This window comes from Bidens hawaiensis, unplaced genomic scaffold (assembly GCF_021521415.1).
Source record: "Bidens hawaiensis isolate Kalapana, Puna unplaced genomic scaffold, B.hawaiensis_p1.1 tig00067080_1, whole genome shotgun sequence".
Classification (NCBI taxonomy): Eukaryota; Viridiplantae; Streptophyta; class Magnoliopsida; order Asterales; family Asteraceae; genus Bidens; species Bidens hawaiensis.
In genome coordinates, this window is record NW_027501884.1 from 1 (window position 1) to 22,841 (window position 22,841).

Consider the following 22,841-nt stretch of genomic DNA (forward strand, 5'->3'; position numbering starts at 1 on the left):
GACTTGATAAAAAGTTGTACACTTTTGACTCGGGGTCAAGAAGACACTCATTTTGCGTACCATACGAGTCACCTTTTTCATCAGTGGCGTTTCATGATGATGGAAACACACTGGCAGCTGGCACAACAACTGGGCAGGTGGTATTTTATGACGTGCGTGCAAAGCCTCAACCGATTACTGTCCTTCGCGCTTATGCTAATTCTGAGGTAAATGGATTACCTTTTATTATTATTTAATTTACATGTAATGATAAGTTTTGATGTTATCTTGTTTAAATAGGCTGTCACAAGTTTATGCTGGCAAAGATCAAAACCGATTTTTGTAAACGAAAAAACTTGCACACCCAATACGGTTCTCATGGGCGGGTACAGTGGACGATTCAATTGTGATGCCGGACCCGCTTCCTTCATCAGCAACATCTACAACTTCAATTTCCGGTTCCCGAAACTCTACCACGTCTGCAATTTCTGGTGGTACTGATATATCTGCAGCAGGTGTGGAAACGCCATTGAGAAGCTTAAGGGTTGGTGGATTGGGGAGATTACAGGCGCCACGTGGCTTTAATTTGAAGGATGAAATGGATGTCTTTTCCCCACTTGTGGAAGTTCAACCAATGACAACACCTTTTGATAAATTATTGTTGTTTCCTTCATCGAAAAGATTTCCGCCTCCAGTCGATGCTGGTGATTCTCACCCGATTTTTGATTGGAAACCGAGCTCGACTTCGGTACATTTCGTTAATCAGTATTTAACGACTCTAATATATGGCATATTGTTAGAACCTAATAATTAGTAATTTCAGGATGACAACCACACACCTGTCTCAATCATTATCATTAAAACCAGATGAACCGTCGTCGATAACGCCTCCTGAAGCATGGGGTGGTGGAGTGCATCGTTTACGTCAGCAAGGATCGGTAGCCTCTCGTTTTGCCACGTTGGCGTCTTCTTCTGGTTTATCTTCAGGGTCAATGATGACTGGACTTCAGGATCTGAGTTTCCCTTCGAGTCAAACGGGTTTGAATTTTCGGGTCAAAGATACATCTTCAAGTCAAGAGAGTCTGTTAGCTTATCCTGATATCCCGTTTGGGTCGACTTCTCTTTCGCTTGGTTTGAAGGGGAATCTAGAATCTTCAGGACCTGTGTCGGGTCAAACCCGAAGGTTTACAAGTTATGCTGAGAGGATAAGTACTAACCCGTCTTTTAGTGACGGGACGGCTATTGCTGTGGGGTCCCCTAAAATGAAGAAAAATGGGTCTGAAACGCGGAGAAGAGATTTTGAATAGCTTTACACCGAGGCATGAGGCGTCGATTGCCACAGAATTGGGAATTCCTCCGGCTGTGAATGTAAATTTACCAATTTACCCTTTCTTTTAATACTCTTATTTCACAAAAACTAATCTCGTCTTCACAAAAAAAAGATGTCATTTGCTGTGATTGTTAGGCCTGTAAACGAACTCGAACATTCAATGAACTATTCGCGAACCGTTTGGCGGGACATTCGTTTATATGATAAATGATCGAACACGAACATTGTTTATTCATTTAGTTAAACAAATGAATATAACACATGTCTCATTCGCTCATTTAATTTTGCGAATGTCCGTTACATTCATTTATGTTTTTTTATCTATGTTCGTTCATATTTCTTTTTACACTTTTTTTATGTTTGTTAATATTTAATTTACTTTTATGAAATTAAAATATCACTCATTACAATTTAGTCTAGATTTATTATTTTTTAGGTCTTTACAGATAGATCACACTCACTTTTAAATGGTTTTCACTCAGTTATATTCGTTTATGTTTTGCTCATCATTGTTTTGTTATGTTTGTTTGATCATGTTTGTGGACCGTTCATGTATACTGCTAATGAACGGACACGGACAAGAAAATTCCATCCGTTTACTTGTTTGTATGTGATCGTTATGTTTGATTAAAGTTAAACGGACATGAGCATGCCCCGTTTGGTTCGTTTACATCCCTAATGATCATGCTTCATGGGCTGACATACATCGGCTCAACTACTTGATTTTCCTTTTATTGAAAGCCATTTGTTATTATTATTTTAGTTTTTTATAGTGTTCATATTACTGACAGGGTATTGACACACAACCCCAGAAATCACCTGTGCATTCTAATTCACCACAGCAACCGGGATCTTCTTCTTTCTCACTTCAACTATTTCAAGGCACTCTTGATGAAGCTCTTGCTTCTTTCCAGAAATCTGTTCATGAAGATGTTAGAAACCTTCACATTGAAGTTTTAAGGCAATTTCATATGCAGGAGGTATGCAAATCTTTACTATTAACACTTTATGTTATTTTTGTCACTTGTTTAAATGTTCTTCATGTAGGTGCAAATGTCAAATCAAATGAGCTCGATTTTGGAAACACAAGCAGAACTTATGAAGGAAATCAAATCGTTACGCAAAGAAAACCAAGAACTCCGCCAGCTGCTGTGAACATTAGCTAATTACTCGTGTGTCGATTTATTTTTAAAGGTTTTAATCATTTTATTTGGTTTTTGGGTGCAATTTAACCATTTTTCTTGTGAAATACTAGAAAGGAACACACTATATTCGCATAACAGTATGGTTTTCTTTGTAATATTACGAGAACCCGATGGTTTTTGTGGTAAGAAAAGTCAAGTGGCGTGGTTTTAACTTGAAAGTTGATACAGCTTGTTTGGATGACTCAGTTTTTGATTTTGGTTATGTACTTGAAGTTGTAGTTGTGGGTGGGGTGAGAAAAGTCAACTTTGACTTTATTCAGCTGAGTCATAGAGCATGTATAGGAAATGTTGACCTCAATTCAATTGAAGATTGCTGAATATGTTATTCTATTAACTATTGTTAGTGTGAATTATATTGTTTTTACTAGTAAGAATGTAGAGTATTGTCTTTTGTGGTTGTAATCATAGTTATAAAATGTGCTAGGTGCACTCAAGACGCATAAGCCTCACCTGGTGTCTAGTCTAGGTGCACAAAAAGCGGAGGGGCATGAGAAAAAATGAAACGTACTTAAATAAAAAGATAAAAATATATTATGTATAAGAAAAACAATATTATTCTTAAATAAAATAACAAAAGCTATTAGGTAACATTTAATATCATCTAACTGGTATCAAATGTTTATTATGTAACATTTATTACATTTATTATGTAACATTTATATCATCTAACTTGTATCAAAAGGTTGAAAATAGTCAAGGTTCAGATGTAATTCAAATATTTGAATAACAAAAGTATTTACAGAAATATATTCTCAAGTGTGACTGACAAACTTTCTTAAATTCATAAAAAATAGTGAACCTTTTAGAAGCATGAAAAGAGTTCATGTGTAAATAACATTTATTATATAATATACCTTGATTACAAACCATGCCTTCAGTCTAGGGGTGTGCATAAATAGGGCCGAACCGAAAAACCCGACAAGTCGAACCGAAAAAAGCCCGAAACCTGGACCTGCACTTTAAAATTCGGTTTTTCATCGGGTCAGATATCCATGGCAATTCGGTTTCGGGTCGTGTATCGGGCCAAGATCCGGGGTTGACCGAACTATTTAAGGACTGACCCGAAATTGTGTAATCATCATCAATTATAATAAAACACTTCTTTGGTTTCCATTCTTATTTGGTTTCCATATTTGCATTTGGTTTCCATATTAGTCCTTGCTGCTTATCTCGTTTCCTTTTAGACTTTAATCCTCTAACCTATTAAAAATAGAAACTGATAATTATCAAAATGCATGCTTAAAAATCAAATTAACACAACAAAAAATAAATAAATAAATAAATAAAAAACAGATGCTGGAATCAAAGTTTGATTTTGAGCAAAGGTACTCAACTATTGGTTTTACAAGATATTAAGTAAACTGTTTTAGTTAGTTATGTGTGTAATGATTTTAAATGATGTGAATACATGCTATTGATCAACACAGTTAGTTCATCCTTGCTGGTAAAATTTAGGAAACCGACATCATCTTCAACACATGTATCAATTTGACATGAAACTATAATAATGCTCTACTACTCCTTAAAAGACATCAACTTTTCTTAAAATCTTTCCTTTGTAAATATGTACTGTATTAGATCAATAGAAAATTCAATTGCTAACCGTAGATGAAGTCATCGAATAAGCTTAAGTATTATCATTCATTCATTCTACAATCACATATTTGCAAAGATATAAAGGGTATGCTATATTACATATTAACAATTCTTTCTTTGAATCTTTCTTTCAAATTTAATCGATTTTCTGTTTTTCTTGTTGATCTTACTTAGAAGGATCCAAATGAACGTTAAACAAAGATCAAGTTATAATGTTTGGACCGACTTTGAGCAATTTATTGATGAGGACGAGATGTAAAAGGCAAGACGCAAGCACTGTTCTTCAGTTTTCAATGCAGACGTGAAGAAGAATGGAATATGTTCATTGATAAGATATCATAAAAGATGTTCAACACGCCAGAGTAATCCAGAGATCAATTAATCAGTGGCTGCGAACGTCTTAAAGAACACCTTTTGATTGCTTAATCATCTATTTGAATTTATGCTCTCTACTCTCTGATATAGTTAGACATCCTAGATACACTATTAAGACATAAATATATATGTCAAATGATTCTAATATAACCATTTAACATTTTGGTTAACTATAATATTGTGAAAGTTCATTACATCTTACAAGAATTTCAATTTTCATTAGTTTCGTTACTGAATTGATTATATTAGTAATTAGTTCATTACATCTCTATATAAAAGAAATTGTTAATCAAATAATCAGGAAACATAATCAACCACATTTTCATTAAGACATTTCATCAAACAGTTGGAGGGTATGCTAAATCAAACAATAAATCAAGCCTATGGTGATCAATTAAGCACCAAAATTGAGAAGTCATATTGTACTAATCAATTAAAATTGAAGAATCATGGGCCAAATTCAACATATACTTCAAAATTCTTGAAAAAAATGATAATCTAGCATGAAGATAAATGAACAATATTCACCTGATAAAGACCCCTGTTGTTGTTGTTGTATGTGTAAATCATTTGTCAATTGAATGGAGTTTGTCGTATCCCGGTCTTCTATGCATGATTCATAATACAATTGATTGAAACAGTGAATGTAAATTTCGGTTTTCGGTCCGTATGCAAAGCACCGAGAGACCGACTATACTTAAGACCGATACCCGATAATTCCCATCAGTTCAGTATTCGGTCTCTGGATTTCTGTTATATCGGGTCGGGTCGGGTTTTGTATTCTGCACAACCCTACTTCAGTCTATCCCAACAACACCACCAGAAGTGTTTCTATGCAAATGTCCTCTCTGAAACAGAAGAAGAAGAAATAGTCACTCGGGTTAGATTTAACAGAGTTTTAAGGCTACTCACCCATCCAATCGAAATCTTTCTCTAACATCAATGAGGTGAAGAGATGTGAAAGACATGATTTCGTAGTATAGCCACATGTTGATCCCTGCAACCAATTTCATTGATAAATTTCCAATGAAAGTGTTCGCTGTGATACTTTACTTGTTGATTGATAGTGAAAGTTATAACCATGAACCTATTTCACATCTTTTTATAATCCCCCGTTCTAAAAATCCATAAAACTTTCTCGGTTTTAAATCACCTAATTTACATTTAATCTTACTAGTAGAAACCTGCGCTATGCGGCGGGATTCAAAAACACAATAAAATAATGGCAATCTCGGTTCAAGTTGAATCACAAATCGCATACAAATTATTAACCAAACTTATTTCACTAACATATCACTTATGATGGCATATGCACTCCATGAATTCCTTTAGAGCTCCATACATGCAGTATTTAACCATTTATCATATTTTTAAGTTAATCTTCATGAAATTTGATTTAAAAGTCTAATCAAAGCTCCAACCAAAACAAAATATAATATAATTTTAGTAAAAAAAAAGTTAAAACAGATTGCAGAAAATGAAATTAGCAACTTCATAATTTTTTAAACGTGTTAGTAAGAACCTAACAAAATAGGGGGGGGGGGGGGTGATTTTCATAACCGAAACCATTTTTTTTTTTTACTTTCGGTCGCAAGGTTTCAAAATTTCCCAATGGTAGAAAACAGTTCGGTTTGCGGTGAATCACTAATTTACGTTTTGACAGACCTCCCGATCAACCCGGGTTGACCCAAACCAAACCGATACCTTTTGGAAATGGCCCGTTTTTACCCGAACCAAACAGACGCCTTTTTAAAATGGTTCCTTTTGATACGAACCGAACCGATACCACTTTAAAATTTCTCATTTTAACCAGAACCAAACCAACAACTTCTTAAGACACCCAATTTTGACACTAACCAAACCAATACCTTTTTAAAACGACCCATTTTTGACCCGAACCAATATGAAAAACTGATTAACCGAAACTGACTTAAACTGAATCAAGCAATTATGATGGTTCGATTAACCAGAAATTCGATTATAGTTACGATTTGGCTAAACAAATTTAATATGCAAATTCAACATGTTTTTACCTTTGCATTTGTATTATCAGCAGTAGCTGCACTTTTTGCATGGGCATCATATGCGGACAATGTGAAAAAACCGTAAACAATTTTGGGAAATTACTCCCCAATTACTGCACTACACGCCAATCTAAACCGGTTAGCAAATAATTACTGCACTACACGCCCTTTTTAAAAGTTACACTTTAACCCTTTATGATGTACTCTTTTAATAATTACAATAGAGTAGAATGGTAAAGGGTCAACGTGTAACTTTTAAAAAGGGCAAAATAATAATCTGACCCAGTGACCATTTATGAAAAGCAAACTAAGTGGTTGGGGACTAAGCTCGTAAAAACTTTTGGGATGAAATCCAAAGTTTGGACCAAATCACCGAGACTATCCATGTAATTTACTCCTAATCATTAAAAAACATAAATTAAATTTTACAATCAAAGGCATTTTCTTGTTGCTTCTAACCTGTTTGGATTCCTTTTTTGGAGCATGATTCTGGCCTGTGATCTTTAATTGCATGAGAAAACCAATTTGCACAAACTTCCATGCTTTCAGGACTATGTGCTCCATCCAAATAAAACACCAGATCTCGTTGACTTTGACTATCACAAGGCCGATCAACAATAATCTGGGCCCGTCCTTGTAGACTTGCGGTTGTTAGCCCTTTAATAAACGGCTCAGGCAAACAACTCTGTATCCAACCATAAATTATAGAACTTCTCAAAACAAATCAAATATTAATAAACATACGAACATGAACGCGCCTTCTTCGTGAATGTTCGTTCATCTAAATTCATTTGTATGCATTCATTTACGTTTGTTACTTTGCATTTGTTCAAGTTCGTTCTTACATATATTCATCTAATTTTTTTAGGCCCGTTATCATTTAGTCAAGTTTTAATAAGTTTTTAGGACCAAGGCATTGCTGTTCACATTTACTTTACTGTTTTAGCTAAGTTATGTTCATTCGTTTATATTGTTAACGAACGAACACGTTCATTTTCTTAACGAACAGACACGGACAAGAAAACTCGCCAGCTTAGTTGTTCATGTTAGTTCAGTTCGTTTACAAGGCTAAATACTACAATATAGTTTCTTAGTGATATTTAATAACTAACACTAATTATTTATAAAACCAAAGAAGAAAAAGAAAAGCGTTCATCGGTCAGCCCACCGACCCGACCCATTTCACCCAAACTAAAAGTTAAATGTTTGACCCGTTTCCCTTTTATGGTGCTTACAGTCAAATCCAAGGGTTTGTCTTCAAGTTGACCGGTCTTCTGAAGCCACGTATAGCTTAACATGATAGCAAGCCCAGCATTAACATATTGATGCTCCCCTGCAAGCCCAAGATGTAACCCATTTAACAAATTACCATCCAACTGGTTTGCAGTTTGAAGGCACACCTGCAAAAGGGTAGTTTGGTAAATATGCAGTTAAGTGACTTTTAACTGTTAAGAGAAACTTAACTTACATCTAACTGGGAAGCTGTTTCTTTAAGTACCTTCATAGCTTCAGGTGGTTGAGAAACAGTAAATGCAGGAACACCTTTCTGTAATAATTATAATAATTTTTACAAAGAGAAAATGCAACAATTGTTATTTTTGAATACTACCTTAAAGATACCAGCCTTCTGCCATGCAATCTCTTCAAGAGTATTTCCTGGTCATGCATAATTATACAATATATGAATAGTCCTGTATACACGAACCAAATGTTCACTGAACTGTTCAGCGAGAAGTTCGTATACGTTAGTTTATTTAATAAAAGAAAATGAACAAAAGTTTTTGTTAATTTAGTTAAACGAATGAACATGAATACATGTCTCGTTCGTTCACTTATGTTTGTGAACGTTCGTTTGAATTCATTTATGTTGATTCATTCGCATTCATTTATGTTTTATTACTTTATGCTTGTTTAACTTCGTTCAGTTACGTGCGTTAATATTATTAATTTGAACTTTTTAGACCCACTACAATTTAGTCTAGCTCTAATAACTTTTTAAGTCCAACAAATTGTTGTTCACATTCACTTTTAATTGGTTTTTAGCTCATTTGTTCGTTCATCTATGTTTTAGTTATGTTTGTCCATATACGTTCGTAAACTGTTTGTTTATATTGTTCACTAATGAACATAAACGAACACGCTCATTTTCTTAACAAGCGAACATGAACAGAACAACCCTGTTTGTTTAGTTGCTCGGGGTTCGATTGTTTGTTCAGTTAAAGTTAAATCGAACAAACACAAACATACTCTGTTCGCGTTCGTGCAGTTTGTTTACAAGCCTAAATATAAATATAAATATAAATATAAATATAAATATAAATATAAATATAAATATAAATATGAATATTATAATATTCAAACTTCAGCTATACAATGTAAATGCTACAAAGATAAAAATAACTGATTTCTGGAAAAAAAACAAATTAATATAAAATAAATTGATGAATGGACATACCAAGAATTTCTGTATGGTCATACCCCAGTGGTGTGATACCACATACTATAGGCGATTGAATCTGTAAAAAACGTGTGCGCTATATTAGACAAATATATTTGTATGTAACAAATGATGAATTTTGTTTTAGTAGATCTGCATACCACATTAGTTGCATCCCTTTTTCCTCCTAATCCAACCTCAATAATAGCAACGTCTACCTGTAATCACATGTTATGTATTTGTCAGTAAAAGAATGATGATGAATGCTGGATTTGAATTCTGTAACAGAAAATATGGTCTGTACTTGCTCGGTTGCAAAAATTTTGAAAGCAAGTAAAGAAAGGAAGTGGAATAAAGTTGGCATTGGCATATCATTACTGCACACAGAAACATGAACAAATAAGAATTAGTAAATCAAATATGAAGACTGACAAGCTTTCTAAAATTCAAACAAAATAGTGAGCCTTCTAGAAACATGAGAAGAGCTAATACAACTATACAAGTAACATGCATATAGTGCATAGATTAGAAAGCATGCCTTAAGTCTATCCCAACACCACCAGAAGTATTCCAGAAACTTGTCTATGCAAATGTCCTCTCTGAAACAGAAGAAAAGATATCAACTGAAATCACCTTCTAAAGTTGAAATTTCTTTGATTGGACTTTACAGAGTTTTGGGCATATAATAAAATGAAACATTTTGAAAAAATAAACAAATATCATGATAAGATGTATGATTTAGAGTTGTAAGGCTACTGACCCATCCAAGCGAAATCTTTCTCTAACATCAATGAGGTGAGGAGACGTGAAGAGCCCTGTGTGAAAGCCGTAATTATGCAGTATAGCTTCTGTGAACACACATGTTGATCCCTGTAACCAACCAGATTATGATAGAAATAAGAATGCACACACAGAGTTGTCTCTATACCTAGATTGCTTCATGCAAATACAGCCCGAGATACCAAAAAAAAAAAAAAGAATCGGAGTACAAAACTCTTTTGTTAGAAGTGTCACCGTAGATGCAAAAATTGTCTAATAGAGTGAAAAATATGGGCCTCTGGTGGCTGGTTCTCTCTCTAGTTGCGCTCATGGTGGGTTGAGCGTATCACCATATGCAAGGTATGATAAAAGATTATAATCAACATAATGAGCGGATGATCATGTATTTGATATTTTGATATAGCATCTATGTATAAGCTACAAATATAGCAAATAAGTGCCTTAACATACGTGTAAAGAAAATCACCAAGCTTTGTGTTGTTCCATGGCTTCATCATATCCTTATTCATTCATCAATAGAAGACCAATCCACAAGTCAATTTCACTTCATGTAAGAAACAATCACGAATTGAAAAAAGAGCTAGTACCTTGTGTCATTGAAGAAGCTGAATCAGAGGAATATAATAATAATATTAGCAGCAGCAAGTGAAAGAGCTTCGTGCATCATAGGCTTCCGTTGCTGCCTTGGAAAGATGCTTTTTGAATTCTTTTATTATTATTATTATGATTATTATTATTATTATTATTAATCTACCTACTTATATAATAAATTCTCCCTTTATATTTAATCAGGTGTCTTCAAATTGTCACATGTTAATTCTTAATTATTTCTAACTAGTTTTTCTACTCGGCCTGTTGTATCGGGGCAGCTGGCAAAATCCCAGCGTTGAAAACCGGACGTTAGTAAAACCCGAGCGTTATGACGATGAGTCGACATGAATTCGGTCAGTACCGACTGCGTTCGTTACGATATAGACACCACTGGTAAAATTTGAGGGTAAAACCCAAAAAATTAATTCGTCAAATTAGCATATAAAAATATTAACATACAAGAAAATAAAATACTTAAAAAACGATGCTTATTTGGTTGGCAATAAATTAATTCGTCAAACCAGTTAAAAGTAAATTTCAGCAACAATCTATTAGGCCTAAAAAGTTATTAAAACTAGACTAATTTGTAATGGGCCTAAAAAAGTTGTTCAAACTTCAAACTAGACAAAATTTTAATGGGCCTAAAAACTTATTAACACTAGACAAAATTGTAATGGGCCTAGAAACTATAATAAACATATTCACGAACATAAATGAATCCAACCGAACAAGCATAAACATGTTTAAATGAACGAACATTTACGAATATAAATGATCTAACATGACATACGTTCATGTTTGTTCATTTATTAAATAAATGAACTTGCTGTCGAATTGTTTGTGAACAGCTAAGTGAATGTTGGTTCGTTTACTAGTTTGCTTTCAATGATAGAAAATAATGAAAATAATATTATGTATTAATCAAAAAGATATAATATACGATGATGTTTTGGAGGTTTTGCAGATAGATAATTGCTAGTGCTGGACTTGATAAAAAGTTGTACACTTTTGACTCGGGATCAAGAAGACACTCATTTTGCGTACCATACGAGTTACCTTTTTCATCAGTGGCGTTTCAAGATTATGGAAACACTGGCAGCTGGCACAACAACTGGACAGGTGGTATTTTATGACATGCGTGCAAAGAAAGAGATGTATAAAGTGGTTAAAAGGTCATACAGACACAATAACAGACCTGAAGTATAACTGCAGAGATGAACATTTAGCTTCTATTAGTCTGTCTGGCGATCTTATTATTCACAATCTTGGATCGGGTGCAAGGGCTACGGAACTCAAGGATCCTAATGGGCAGGTGTGTGTTCTTATCTATTTTTTAGTTCATATTGGTGTTTGCAATTTATATACTTCTGTTTTCCGATGTGCTAGATGCTTGTATGATGGTTCAAGCTCATGTCTTGAGGGTGCTTGATTATTCACGGGCTAGCCAACACCTTTTAGTGACAGCTGGGCCGCTGGCGATGGTGGTTCTGTTCATTTGTGGGATACAACTGGTCGCTACCCAAAGGACCGCTTTGTTAAACTCATTCACATGCCAATTTTTATTTATTTTCTGTAACGTTGATTAATTGACAGCTATTGATTAACATATATACTCTTTATTTTTTTACTTGTAAATATTCTATCTTTATTAATATTATTATTAGTTATAATTATGATAATTTCTTTATAATATTTATGCGTGCTTTTAGATAGTTGTTAGTAATTGTTACAATATAAACGAACAAACAATATTAGATATGATACTTGTGAGACCAGTTAACTAAAGTAAAACACAAACAATTTTTAATGTGTTTAATTATTTTATTATTTGGTTATATACAACATAATAATTCAATATAAATAAACAATATTTCTAAAACTAACAAAATTAGTTCAATGGTACAAAGGATTTAGTATAACAAAGGTTTAGTGTTGGGAAGAATTTCTAAACAAAAATAGTCTTTGGAATTTTGCGCTGGTATGTGTTTATCTACATGATTTCACTAATGCATATTAGCATTCATCTGTGATGCTAACGATAAGATCAACGATCTGTTTCCGATGAGCAATCTAACATTATATATCATTACTTACATGACGATATATACGAATCTCCAGCAAAACATAAGTTTTGAGTTATATATAATAATAAAAATGACAATTCCTTGCGATAATGTGTATTACATTAACTAGCGAAACATGAAAATAAAAGTTTCTTTTCAGCATGCCACTAGATTCGAACATGCTTACTCGGACGATGTATTATCATACTATAAGGATAAGGATGAGGATGATATACCAACCAACCATAAAAACTGTAAACGCATAGTCATATAACATTTAGCAACTAATCAAGTAATATCACAATATGCAAATAGTGGAATCGTGTTTGTGTATATACTTGTATAATAAATAAATAATAAAGTTGTGTACACATAAAGTCCCTAAAACAAAAATAGAAAAAGGGGAGTGTGATTACTCATCTTAAAGTGGTAGGCGAGTTAAATAAAATGAGGATGTGGAAATAAATGAGCTCAGCCATCTCAATAAAATAAACCCAAAACTTTTACAAATGACAATATAATTAAAAACGAGCATTTAGCAACTGAAATCACGTGAAAACTCCATACGGTTCTCAAGTTATGAATAAAACAAGATTTAAGCGAGTTGAGATGGGTCACAATCCGAATAGTGCATTAGGGTTCATGTTCTAGTCCGTCACTTGTAAAATGTGAAAACAAAGTTAAAACTCTTCTGGAGCGAAAGCTAATTTTAATTAGAAAGTGATGAAATTGAAAATCCTCAATTTTAGTTACTTTTTTATTAACCCTAAGGACCAAAACAAAATTGAGTTATTAAATCGCCTTGATTGAGGACTTTTGTTTAGAATATTAAAATGAACATCTTTATATTCAACACTTACCCGAAAAGTGGATGGAATGGTTAGAACCAGAGAAGTCAAACTTTGAGAACTTATGAAAGTCAAACTGTCTAGAACTTAAGCAATTGAGCACCAAAAACATGAATTGGAGGTAAATTGAGTTGGAGCAATCATTTAGCAGAAGCTAAGGGTCGTTTATATAAGTTTGATTGAGCTTTGAGGGGAAGAAAGCGCCATAAATGTGTATTAATTGCATAATAACTAAAATGGTCAAAGAAATTAATTTTTAATAAATTAAATCATTTCTTGTTTCTTACTCAGAATCAAGGGAATATCCTTTTGCATGATGCCAAGGAATATTCCAATAATGCTAGGAAGAAGATACCCAAAATCGGGTTGCCAAAATAAATGAAACCGACACGAAATGAACCAATAATACGCTTGCTAATCTGACGCACAGTCGCGTAACGCGACCGACTTGAGGAATCCTCGTTGCGTAGTGCGACGGGTGGGAGAATTCAAAACTTTGATTTTTTTACATAAGCTGTCCAAGGACTTTATTTAGTTGTAATTATAGCATAAAATACACGAAATTGAGTTTGTAAAATATTTCAAAAATATAGATAAACCTAATTTTTAATAAAATTTAACGCAAACGAATATAAATGAAAATATGAAAATTTAAACGAGCCGGGTTTTCGGATTTGAAAAATAGAAAATGTTACAGTCATCAGTCTTAGAAGGTGTTAGGCTAAACTTAACCTTAAGAAATTTCAAAAGCGTAGCCAAGTACCCTCTTAAAGTCAAACCTTCGGACACCATTGGAAGCATAAAACTCCAGATCTACTAGAGATCCAGGAAACATGGCAGGTCAACACATTGTATCCACCCACCAATGTGCATAGCCTTCCATTTCTCGTTGTCTGGAATCAATCTCAAATCGAAAAAGACAAGAGGTCGTTCAAAAGGTATTATATTTTCGAGACCACCAATTCCAACAAAACTTCAAGAACCTATAGTGAGGTGGCTTTGGAAGAGGACATAACACAATGTTATACATAATGTGGTGAAGGCAGGATTTTGCATGAGGAAATTATTGAAGAATTTTGAAAGTGGCCGGGTAGAAATTTGCAAGTTGAAATTTGCAAGTTGAAATTATACATAATGTAGGAGTATGTTTGCAAGTTGAAATTTGCAAAGTGATCGATCTTCTATTTATTGATATGATTTATTATGATTATACCTAACTTATTTAATTGATATTAATTCTTATTACTTGACAGATGGACCACCTACCTTATTAAAAACCATTTATTATAAATGCATTTCTCTTTCAATTTTAAATCACTACTATAAATACATTTGTTTCAACTTCCAACTATTTTAAACTTATGAAATGGTTTACATCATAGCCGGTGTGAAATTACGTCTTTTTTTATTAAAAAAAAGAAAGTGTTTAGTATTTCCACGGTTTAGTATTATAGTCGTTGTTATAAGCAAAACATTTTAAGTTTTTTGAACGGGTCTTTGTAGAACCGTTGCAAGTAGTGAATATATTAATGGAATCTATTGTGAAGATGTTAACCGTTTTAAAATAATGGTTAAAACCCGTTGTTAAAGGTTTTGTCTATAAAACAACGCTAGTTTCCTGCTTATCTACAACGGGTTTGGATAACGTTCAAAATAAAACGGTGCTCTGCATTGTATTCAACGGTTGGACTCACACCGTTTTAAATCATTTTTTAGACCAGTGTTAGTAGACGTTTTTATAATAGTGGGATTATGTCTTTTTAAACAATGGTAGCTTTCACTTTGAAAGTGCTAAAAGCCCACCCTCATCTAATAATTAGGCGTGTTAATGTTGGTTTTGCAAGAAATCTTGTATTTCTACAAATTTGAATAAGAACACATACACGCCTGGCTAATGTGCCATCTAGAGTTTTAAAGAAGACTCTTGGTTTTAGAGTATCAAATGGTTGTGTTTGGAAGTGACAATGAGTAATTTTTAAAAAGAATGATTTGTACCTTCTTACAAAACCAAATACCCCTTATGCGTGGAGTTTATTTATGATTGAGAAGATTACTGTTTGCGTCCTTATGGTTTCCGGATGAAGCCACAAAGAATCCTTGAAAATTTTTTTGAATTGGTTGAGTCTCGGTGGTTTTAAAAATGAACCATTTGAGTCCCTACTAGTGTTAGCTTCAGGGGTAGATTCAACATTTCACTTATATATATATATATATAGGATTTGGTTTTTTTCAGAAGTGTTTCTTAGAGCGAGAAGTGCGAGAAGTGATTATAACCAATCACGTGATTTCTTTTTAAATTTCTTATTATTTAAATAAAAGGGTGTGCTAGTAAAATTTAAAATGTTTTGTTTTGTAACTAATACTCATTAATGGTTTAATTAATGTTAAGTTACTAACAAATGATAAGTTGTTATTATTATTATTATTGTTGTTGTTGTTATTTATTTCATCTAAAATTCGAATAATTAAAATTCATTTGATCTAAAATCATTTTATTCTAATACATGGCTAATTAATTTTTTTTATTTGATATCTAATGTGAAGTGTAGGCTTATCTTATGTAATGTAGATAAAGTTACGTAATCTAGTGTATACACACTTTTCAAATTTTGTATAGTCTTAACTAATGTAGTGTAGACATATCATATATAGTCTTGGAAAAACTAATGTAATGTAGGCTTGCTTTCAAATGTTGTGTAGTCATAACTAATGTTGTGTAGATATATCAAATGTAGTGTAGGCAAAACTAATATAGGGTAGGTACACTTTCAAGTGTTATATAGTCATAACTAATGTGGTGTAGAAATATCATATGTTGTGTAGGCAAAACTGATGTAGCGTGGGCTCACTTTCAAATGTAGTGTAGGCACACTTTCAAGTGTCGTATAGTCATAACTAATGTAGTGTAGATATATATAGTGTTGTGTAGGCAAAACTAATGTAGCGTAGTGTAGGCACACTTTCAAATGTTATGTAGTCATAACTAATGTATTTTGGACATATTTAATGTAGTGTAGGGACACTTTCAAATGCTGTGTTGTCATAACTAATGTCGTGTAGAAATATCTAATGTAGTGTAGGTAAAAATAATGTCGTGTAGTCACTTGAGACAAGTTGGAGTATGTTTTTATGTATCATGTATATGTATTTAACTAGTATTAATCATCTTATGAGCATTAATTATGCTAGAAAAAATAACTGACGAATTCATTAATGCCTGGTTTAATTAGGCTAATACCATAAAAGACATGCATGCCCTTTTTAATTAAAAATATGTCATAAATATGTGTCTTTATTTACGAGAATGCCATTTCTATTGTTGACCATTGATTAAACATAATCAATGGTCTAGATTCATTTCTCGCACTTCTCGCTATAATATCACTTCTCGCATGATCCATCCCCTATACACACACACACACACACACATTGTCACTCTGAGTCCTTGTGTTGATACACGTTTTGTACGTCTCAATCTTTATCAGGGCATTAATGTAATTAGTTTAAAGTATAGGGATCTTAAGGTAAATATGGCTAAATGGGCCATTCGCTCTAATGTAAGTTACATTTGTTACCCCATAAAGAATTTAACACATTCGTCTAATATGTAAGCTCATTCGTTAACCCAGATTAACGAATAAGATAACGAATGAGGGCTATTTGTTATATGGTAAATGTATTAACGAATGAAGAGTTCATTCGTATGGTTTAATGTAACGAATGACACATTCGTTAACTGTTAAGTTAACGAATGTGGTCATCCCCTATTTATAGGCTGTAAATTATTCATTAATGTAAGTTTTTCAGTTTGTTTATGAATCCCTTCTCGTTACTCTACCAATTCACTCTCTCACATCATTCATATCGATCATAACGTATATTAACTTTAATCGTATAACCAAACATCATGTATCGTCGTAATCATAAGTTCTAGATCCTTTCCGTGCTCAACCAAGTTCTTTCAAGTGGTATCAGAGCCTTGGATCTGATCTTCATACATAATCGAGTTAAAACCGTAATCAATTGATCAATTTCGAATATGAATTGATTGATTTTGTGAGTTAATTGAAGTTCAAAACCAGAGACTGGTTATTCGTTAAATTGAACCTTATTGAAGAATGTTTGTGACTTCGGACATGGCTAGATAGGTTCGGATTTGGTATTGGATTGTTTTGATATAAGTTTTAAGTAGTTTCAGTAAGATTCGGATGAGTTCGAATTTGAAATTGGAAGTTTGAATCGTTGAAGACTTATTCGTTAAGATGAAGTCTTATTCGTTAGGATGAAGACTGATTCGTTACCCTCATTCGCTAAGACCTAACCGCTCATTCGTTACAATTTCAATTTCATTCGTCACCTTATTCGCTAAGATCAAATCTTATTCGTTCAACCTTCTTCGTTAAGCCTGATTCGTTAAGCCATATTCGTTAACTTTCATTTGTTAACGAATATCTTAGACATTCGCTAAAGTAATCAACTTTTAACGAATATCCCATTCGTTAAAGTATCTAAGTTTTAACGAATATCCCATTCGTTAAAAATCATTCGTGACTAGCTCTTTCGTTAAAGGGGTAACGAATGTGAAAAGCTTCATTCGTGTGAACAGTAAACTTTGTTAATCCCTGAAGTTTATCAGTTGGTTTATCATGGCTGCTCAGAATTCATCTTATTATGCGTTAGCGTCACATAACGTCTTATTGCAACAGATGCTGACGATGGATAACGAGATAGGCAGTCATAATAAATGTCCCAGGCTGTTGAAACTATCGGACTTTGCCCGTTGGGAACCAAGATTCCGTGCACATCTGGGATCCGTGCATCCTAGCAGTGTTCGTTTTCTTGATGATGTTTATGCTGCACTCACTATGGCAACACGAGTTGGACTCCAAAATCTTTTAAAGAGTATGAGACACATGAGTTGAAGGACTTTGAAAGTGAGACGAAAGCATATTCTACACTCACTATGGCTTTACCAGAACATATTTTTCATCAATATAGTACGATCAAAATCTGTGCTTCACTGTTTACTACCTTGAAAACGAGAAGTTTGGGCAATACTCTCGAAAGCAAGAAAACTTTAGTGAAATTCCGTTTCAGAAACTTTATTCTGATGAAAAATGAAACTATAGAAGAAATGATCAACCGTTTCAGCCACTTGATTGTTGAGATGTCTTCTGTTGATCTTGAGCCAACAGAACAAGACAAGATTGATACTTTGAAGAATGCTTTACCTACAGACTATTCGACTTTCCTGTTTGTGCTTAAAGAGAACGGATTCTTTCAGAAACCTGAACTGACTCCTGTACAATTCATTAACAAGATCGAATAAAGGGAATTCGATCTTAAATGTCAATCTACTTTGAAAGAAAATCAAAATCAGCAGTCGTCAACTCAAAACCCGTTACTTTATGGTGGTGCATTACCAGCAAATAATGCGACAAGCTCAGTGCCTATTAATGCATTTTTTGCTCAATCCCAAGAAGATCCTAACGTAAACAGTCCCCATAATGTATGTTTCATGGCGAGTGGTGTAACTGGCAACTCAAATGCTCATACTTCAAGCTTACCCAAGGTTAATTTACAAGAAGCTGAACAACAGTTCGCTTTTGTATGTGCATTCATGACTTCATATGAACAACTGGCGGGAAGTAAGATTGCTACGAGCGATCTCACAGATGAGGATTACGATCAAATCGACCCAGATGATCTTGAGCTTATGGATTTGAAGTGGAACATTGCCATGATTGTTCGAAAGGTTAAAAGATTCATGCAACGAACGGGAAAAGATCTTCCCACGTTGAACAAAAGGGTTGGATTTGATAAGTTAAAAGTCAAGTGTTATAATTGCAGTGAATTTGGCCACTTTGCCAAATAGTGTGACAAGCCGAGGAAAGATTATTCTGGCTCACGTAATTCTGACCGTTCTTCTACAAAGTCTTCATCTGGAGGAGATAAAAGTAACACTGCTGGCTCTGGTGATCAAGACAAATCTCCTGTTACTCAAGCTTTATTGGTAAATGACGGAGTTGATTGGTCTCAACGTTTATTGGGAAACCAGGAAAACATTGCTATCGTTGAGCCTGTGAAGAATTTTGAGGATGCCAGTAGCGATAATGTATTGAAGAGTAGTGATTCATCTGACTCGGAGACTGACAGTGATCAATCTCTGTCATCTCAACCAGAATCAACTCCTGAGAAAACTGAATCTTATGCCTGCATGGCTAAGATTGATGAGGTATGTCCTACACCTCAAATTAATGTAAATGAACCTGCATCAATAATGGTGGATTTTTCTGAGTGTGCTGTGTTAAAAGCCAAACTTGAAACAACATTAACTCAAAACAATACATTTACTAATGATTACTTTACGATCAAGGAATGCTATAAGCAAAAGACAAAATTTCTTGAGCAAGCTAATCTGAAAATTAAAAAATTATCAGATAGTAATCATGATCTTAAAGCAAAGGTACATTGTGAAATTATTGAAGTGGATCAACATTTAAAGGAGATTCTTCGTCTCCGAACTTGCATTTCCAATCTCGAACAAGAAAAAATGGAATTAAATCATAAACTTAGTAAATTCAGAGATTTTTCTTTTCTGTTGAACGAAATAATCGAGGTTAATCATTCACATAAAAAGAACGGAAAAGCAGGTTTGGGATATGTCGAAATTCCTCCTCCATTTAATCAGGATTACAGTAGCATTCCTAAGGTAGAAAATTCTTTAAATATGCCTACTGAGAAACCTGAAAATGTTGATTCATTTGAACCGACTCGTGAACCAGTTAATATTGAAAGCAAAAAGGTGTTTACCAAAAATGAAATGGACGATTCAATTGAGGAGCTGACTGAAACAGATGTGATTGTTAAAAATAAGGACATTCCAATTGACAATCACATTCTGTGTGAACCAGAAGATTTTGAAAAAGCTGTTTATGGTGCAAAATCCTCAAGTGTTTCTTCAAACAATTCACGTGTTCCTAAGGATATTCCTAAAGTAATTCCAAAGGAACATGTTAATGTAACTTCCACAGACAAGCTTTCAATGTCTGATGAGGAATTAATGCGATTCATTAATCCTCCATTGAAAACTTCAACTTGAAAAGTATTTAAATTAAAAGGTCTCTCAAAAGTGTTCTCAGACAAAGAAGTTCCATTGAATCTTCTTAAACCATAATTGATTGAAAGTGTATTTCAAGATGAAACTACTAAAATGACTGAACTTGAGAAGGAATTCTTTCAATTAAAAACTAGTAATGTTCAAAAACAAAAAACAAATGTTTTCAAACCTATAAAATTCATAAAATCGTCAGGTTTGGAAAATTCATCGAATTTGACAAATCTTGAATTTTACAAAACGAAGAAAGGTTTAAAACATGAGTCACCGAAGAAGACCACTTTTGAGACACCTAAATCTGATGATCTTAAAACTTTGATATCACAACCGACCGGTACATCATCACCACAAAGTTTAGACTCTCGATTGTGTTTCAAGTGTGGTGAACCGGGTCATGTTTCAAGACTATGCAAAGCAAAGATCAACAATATCAAAGATTATTCAACTTGCAAGACTAAACCTTTTTCAAACACAAAGGAAAATCAAGTTGATGATTCTATGATAATGTATTCAAACATCAATCCGAGGAAAGTAATTCGGGTTGATGCACTTAATGTATTGAACACATGTGTTGATCGTGCTCAACCCATCTGTTCAAACACAGATTCGGGAAGAATCCGTGATGGTTATCTTAAGAAGAAAACTAAGAAAACTGCCACTTATTCTCAAGTACCGAATACGTGTGTTAAATTATTAAGTTCTCCAAAAGTTTCAAAGGGAGAGCCCAAGACTGAGGCTTGGGCTGCCTTTTTGGACTAATCATTTTACTTGTTTGTGCAGGGTACATCTAGGTTCGTATCAAGTCAAAAATGGATATTGGATAGCGGATGTTCTCGGCATACAACCGGCGGGTTTTTAAGTGCAAGAAGGACGACCGTGGGATTATCGTGTGAAATAAGGCGCGATTGGTCGTTCTTGGTTACAATCAACAGGAAGGCATAGATTATATTGAAGTGTATGCTCCGGTGGCACGACTGGAGGCTATACGAATCTTTCTTGCCAATGCAGCCTACAAAAACTTCAAAATTTATCAAATGGATGTGAAATCGGCATTCTTGAATGGAGCAATTCATGAAGAAGTGTACGTGAAATAGCCTCCTGGCTTCGAAGATCAAGACTTTCCTGAGCATGTTTACTGTTTAAACAAAGCTCTGTATGGTTTGCATCAGGCCCCGAGAGCCTGGTACAACACGTTGGCTGACCATCTGATTGAAAGTGGATTCAAGAGGGGAACTGTGGATTGTACGTTATTTTACAAGAATATGGGTGATGATCTGCTCCTCGTCCAAATTTACGTGGATGATATTATTTTTGGTTCGACAAACGATAGTTTATGCAAAGAATTCGAGAAAACGATGCAGACAAAATTCGAGATGAGTTCGATGGGAGAAATGATTTCTTTCTGGGTTTGCAAGTTCACCAGTCTGACGCCGAGATCTTTATCCATCAGACAAAATATGTGAACGATGTCTTGAGCCGATTCAAGATATCCGATGGCAAAATACCCTCTTCTCCTCTTCCCGTGGGACACAATTTATCACCGGATGAATTGGAGGATACCGTAGATCCAACCCTATATCGAGCTATGATTGGATCACTCATGTATTTGACTGCTTCTCGACCGGACAGTATGTTTGCTGTCTGTTTGTGCGCTAGGTATCAATCAAGTCCCCGAGTGACTCACCTGGCGGCAGTAAGGCGTATTTTACATTATCTGAGGGGAACTCCAGACATCGGGTTATGGTACCCCAAAGACGATAAGTTCGATCTCACCGCCTTTACTGACTCGGACTATGGAGGTTGCAAGATCAATTTCAAATCGACAACGACAAGATATCAATTCTTAGGAAACCGGCTTGTTTCCTGGCAGTGTAAGAATGTAAGGCCCCGAACCCGGTGGCCCTACTTTAACGTCGGATTTACTCATAAACACAGTTCTTCAAATCAGAGTTTATTAAAACTTTTCGCGGAATATAAAACTTTCATAAAACATTACATATCAATTCATAATCATGTCTTAAAACATTCCTCTAGTCTTTCAAAATCAAAACATAACTTATAAAACATATCAGATCTTCAGATGCCAGGCTTTAGTCTTCTGCCATGTGTCCTCCACTCAAGCCAACTGTCTCATCCTACTCACCTGCGTGCATACTAAAAGTCAGCTACGCTGAGTGAGTTCTAGTTAATCATACAATACCATACAATACCTTATTACATACATACGTACTTAACCTCATAACTTTCTTTCATACACACATAAGTACTCATACCTTCATTCTTACTTACATACTTTCTTTCTTACTTACATACTTTCTTTACATTCATAATCATACGTTTTAAAGAGCCTTTCGCCCTATAACCTCACAGATATTATAAGGGTCTGGTCCCTAACATCACAGATATTATAAGGGTCTGGTCCCTAACATCACAGATATTATGAGGGTCTGGTCCCTATCCTCACAGATATTGTAAGGGTCTGGTCCCTAACATCAC

The 22,841-nt window shown here is 34.3% G+C and overlaps 1 protein-coding gene and 1 pseudogene across 2 annotated transcripts; one reads left to right on the forward strand and one right to left on the reverse strand.

Moving 5' to 3' along the window:
- The first annotated feature begins 8 nt into the window (after positions 1-8).
- On the forward strand, positions 9-2,640 carry LOC143604842 (protein NEDD1-like; annotated as a pseudogene). The gene is made up of 5 exons (XR_013148369.1): positions 9-206; positions 280-744; positions 794-1,347; positions 2,101-2,289; positions 2,357-2,640. The product of XR_013148369.1 is annotated as a protein NEDD1-like (transcript).
- Positions 2,641-3,630: 990 nt separating this feature from the next.
- LOC143604840 (folylpolyglutamate synthase-like) lies at positions 3,631-9,831 on the reverse strand (the record flags this gene model as incomplete). The annotated part of the gene is made up of 12 exons (XM_077081198.1): positions 3,631-3,714; positions 6,848-6,906; positions 6,969-7,194; positions 7,745-7,909; positions 7,978-8,055; positions 8,119-8,165; positions 8,965-9,025; positions 9,108-9,164; positions 9,251-9,323; positions 9,375-9,381; positions 9,481-9,545; positions 9,707-9,831. Coding segments are annotated over 12 exons (1,047 nt in total), but the record flags the coding sequence as incomplete, so codon positions are not given.
- Positions 9,832-22,841: the final 13,010 nt, after the last annotated feature.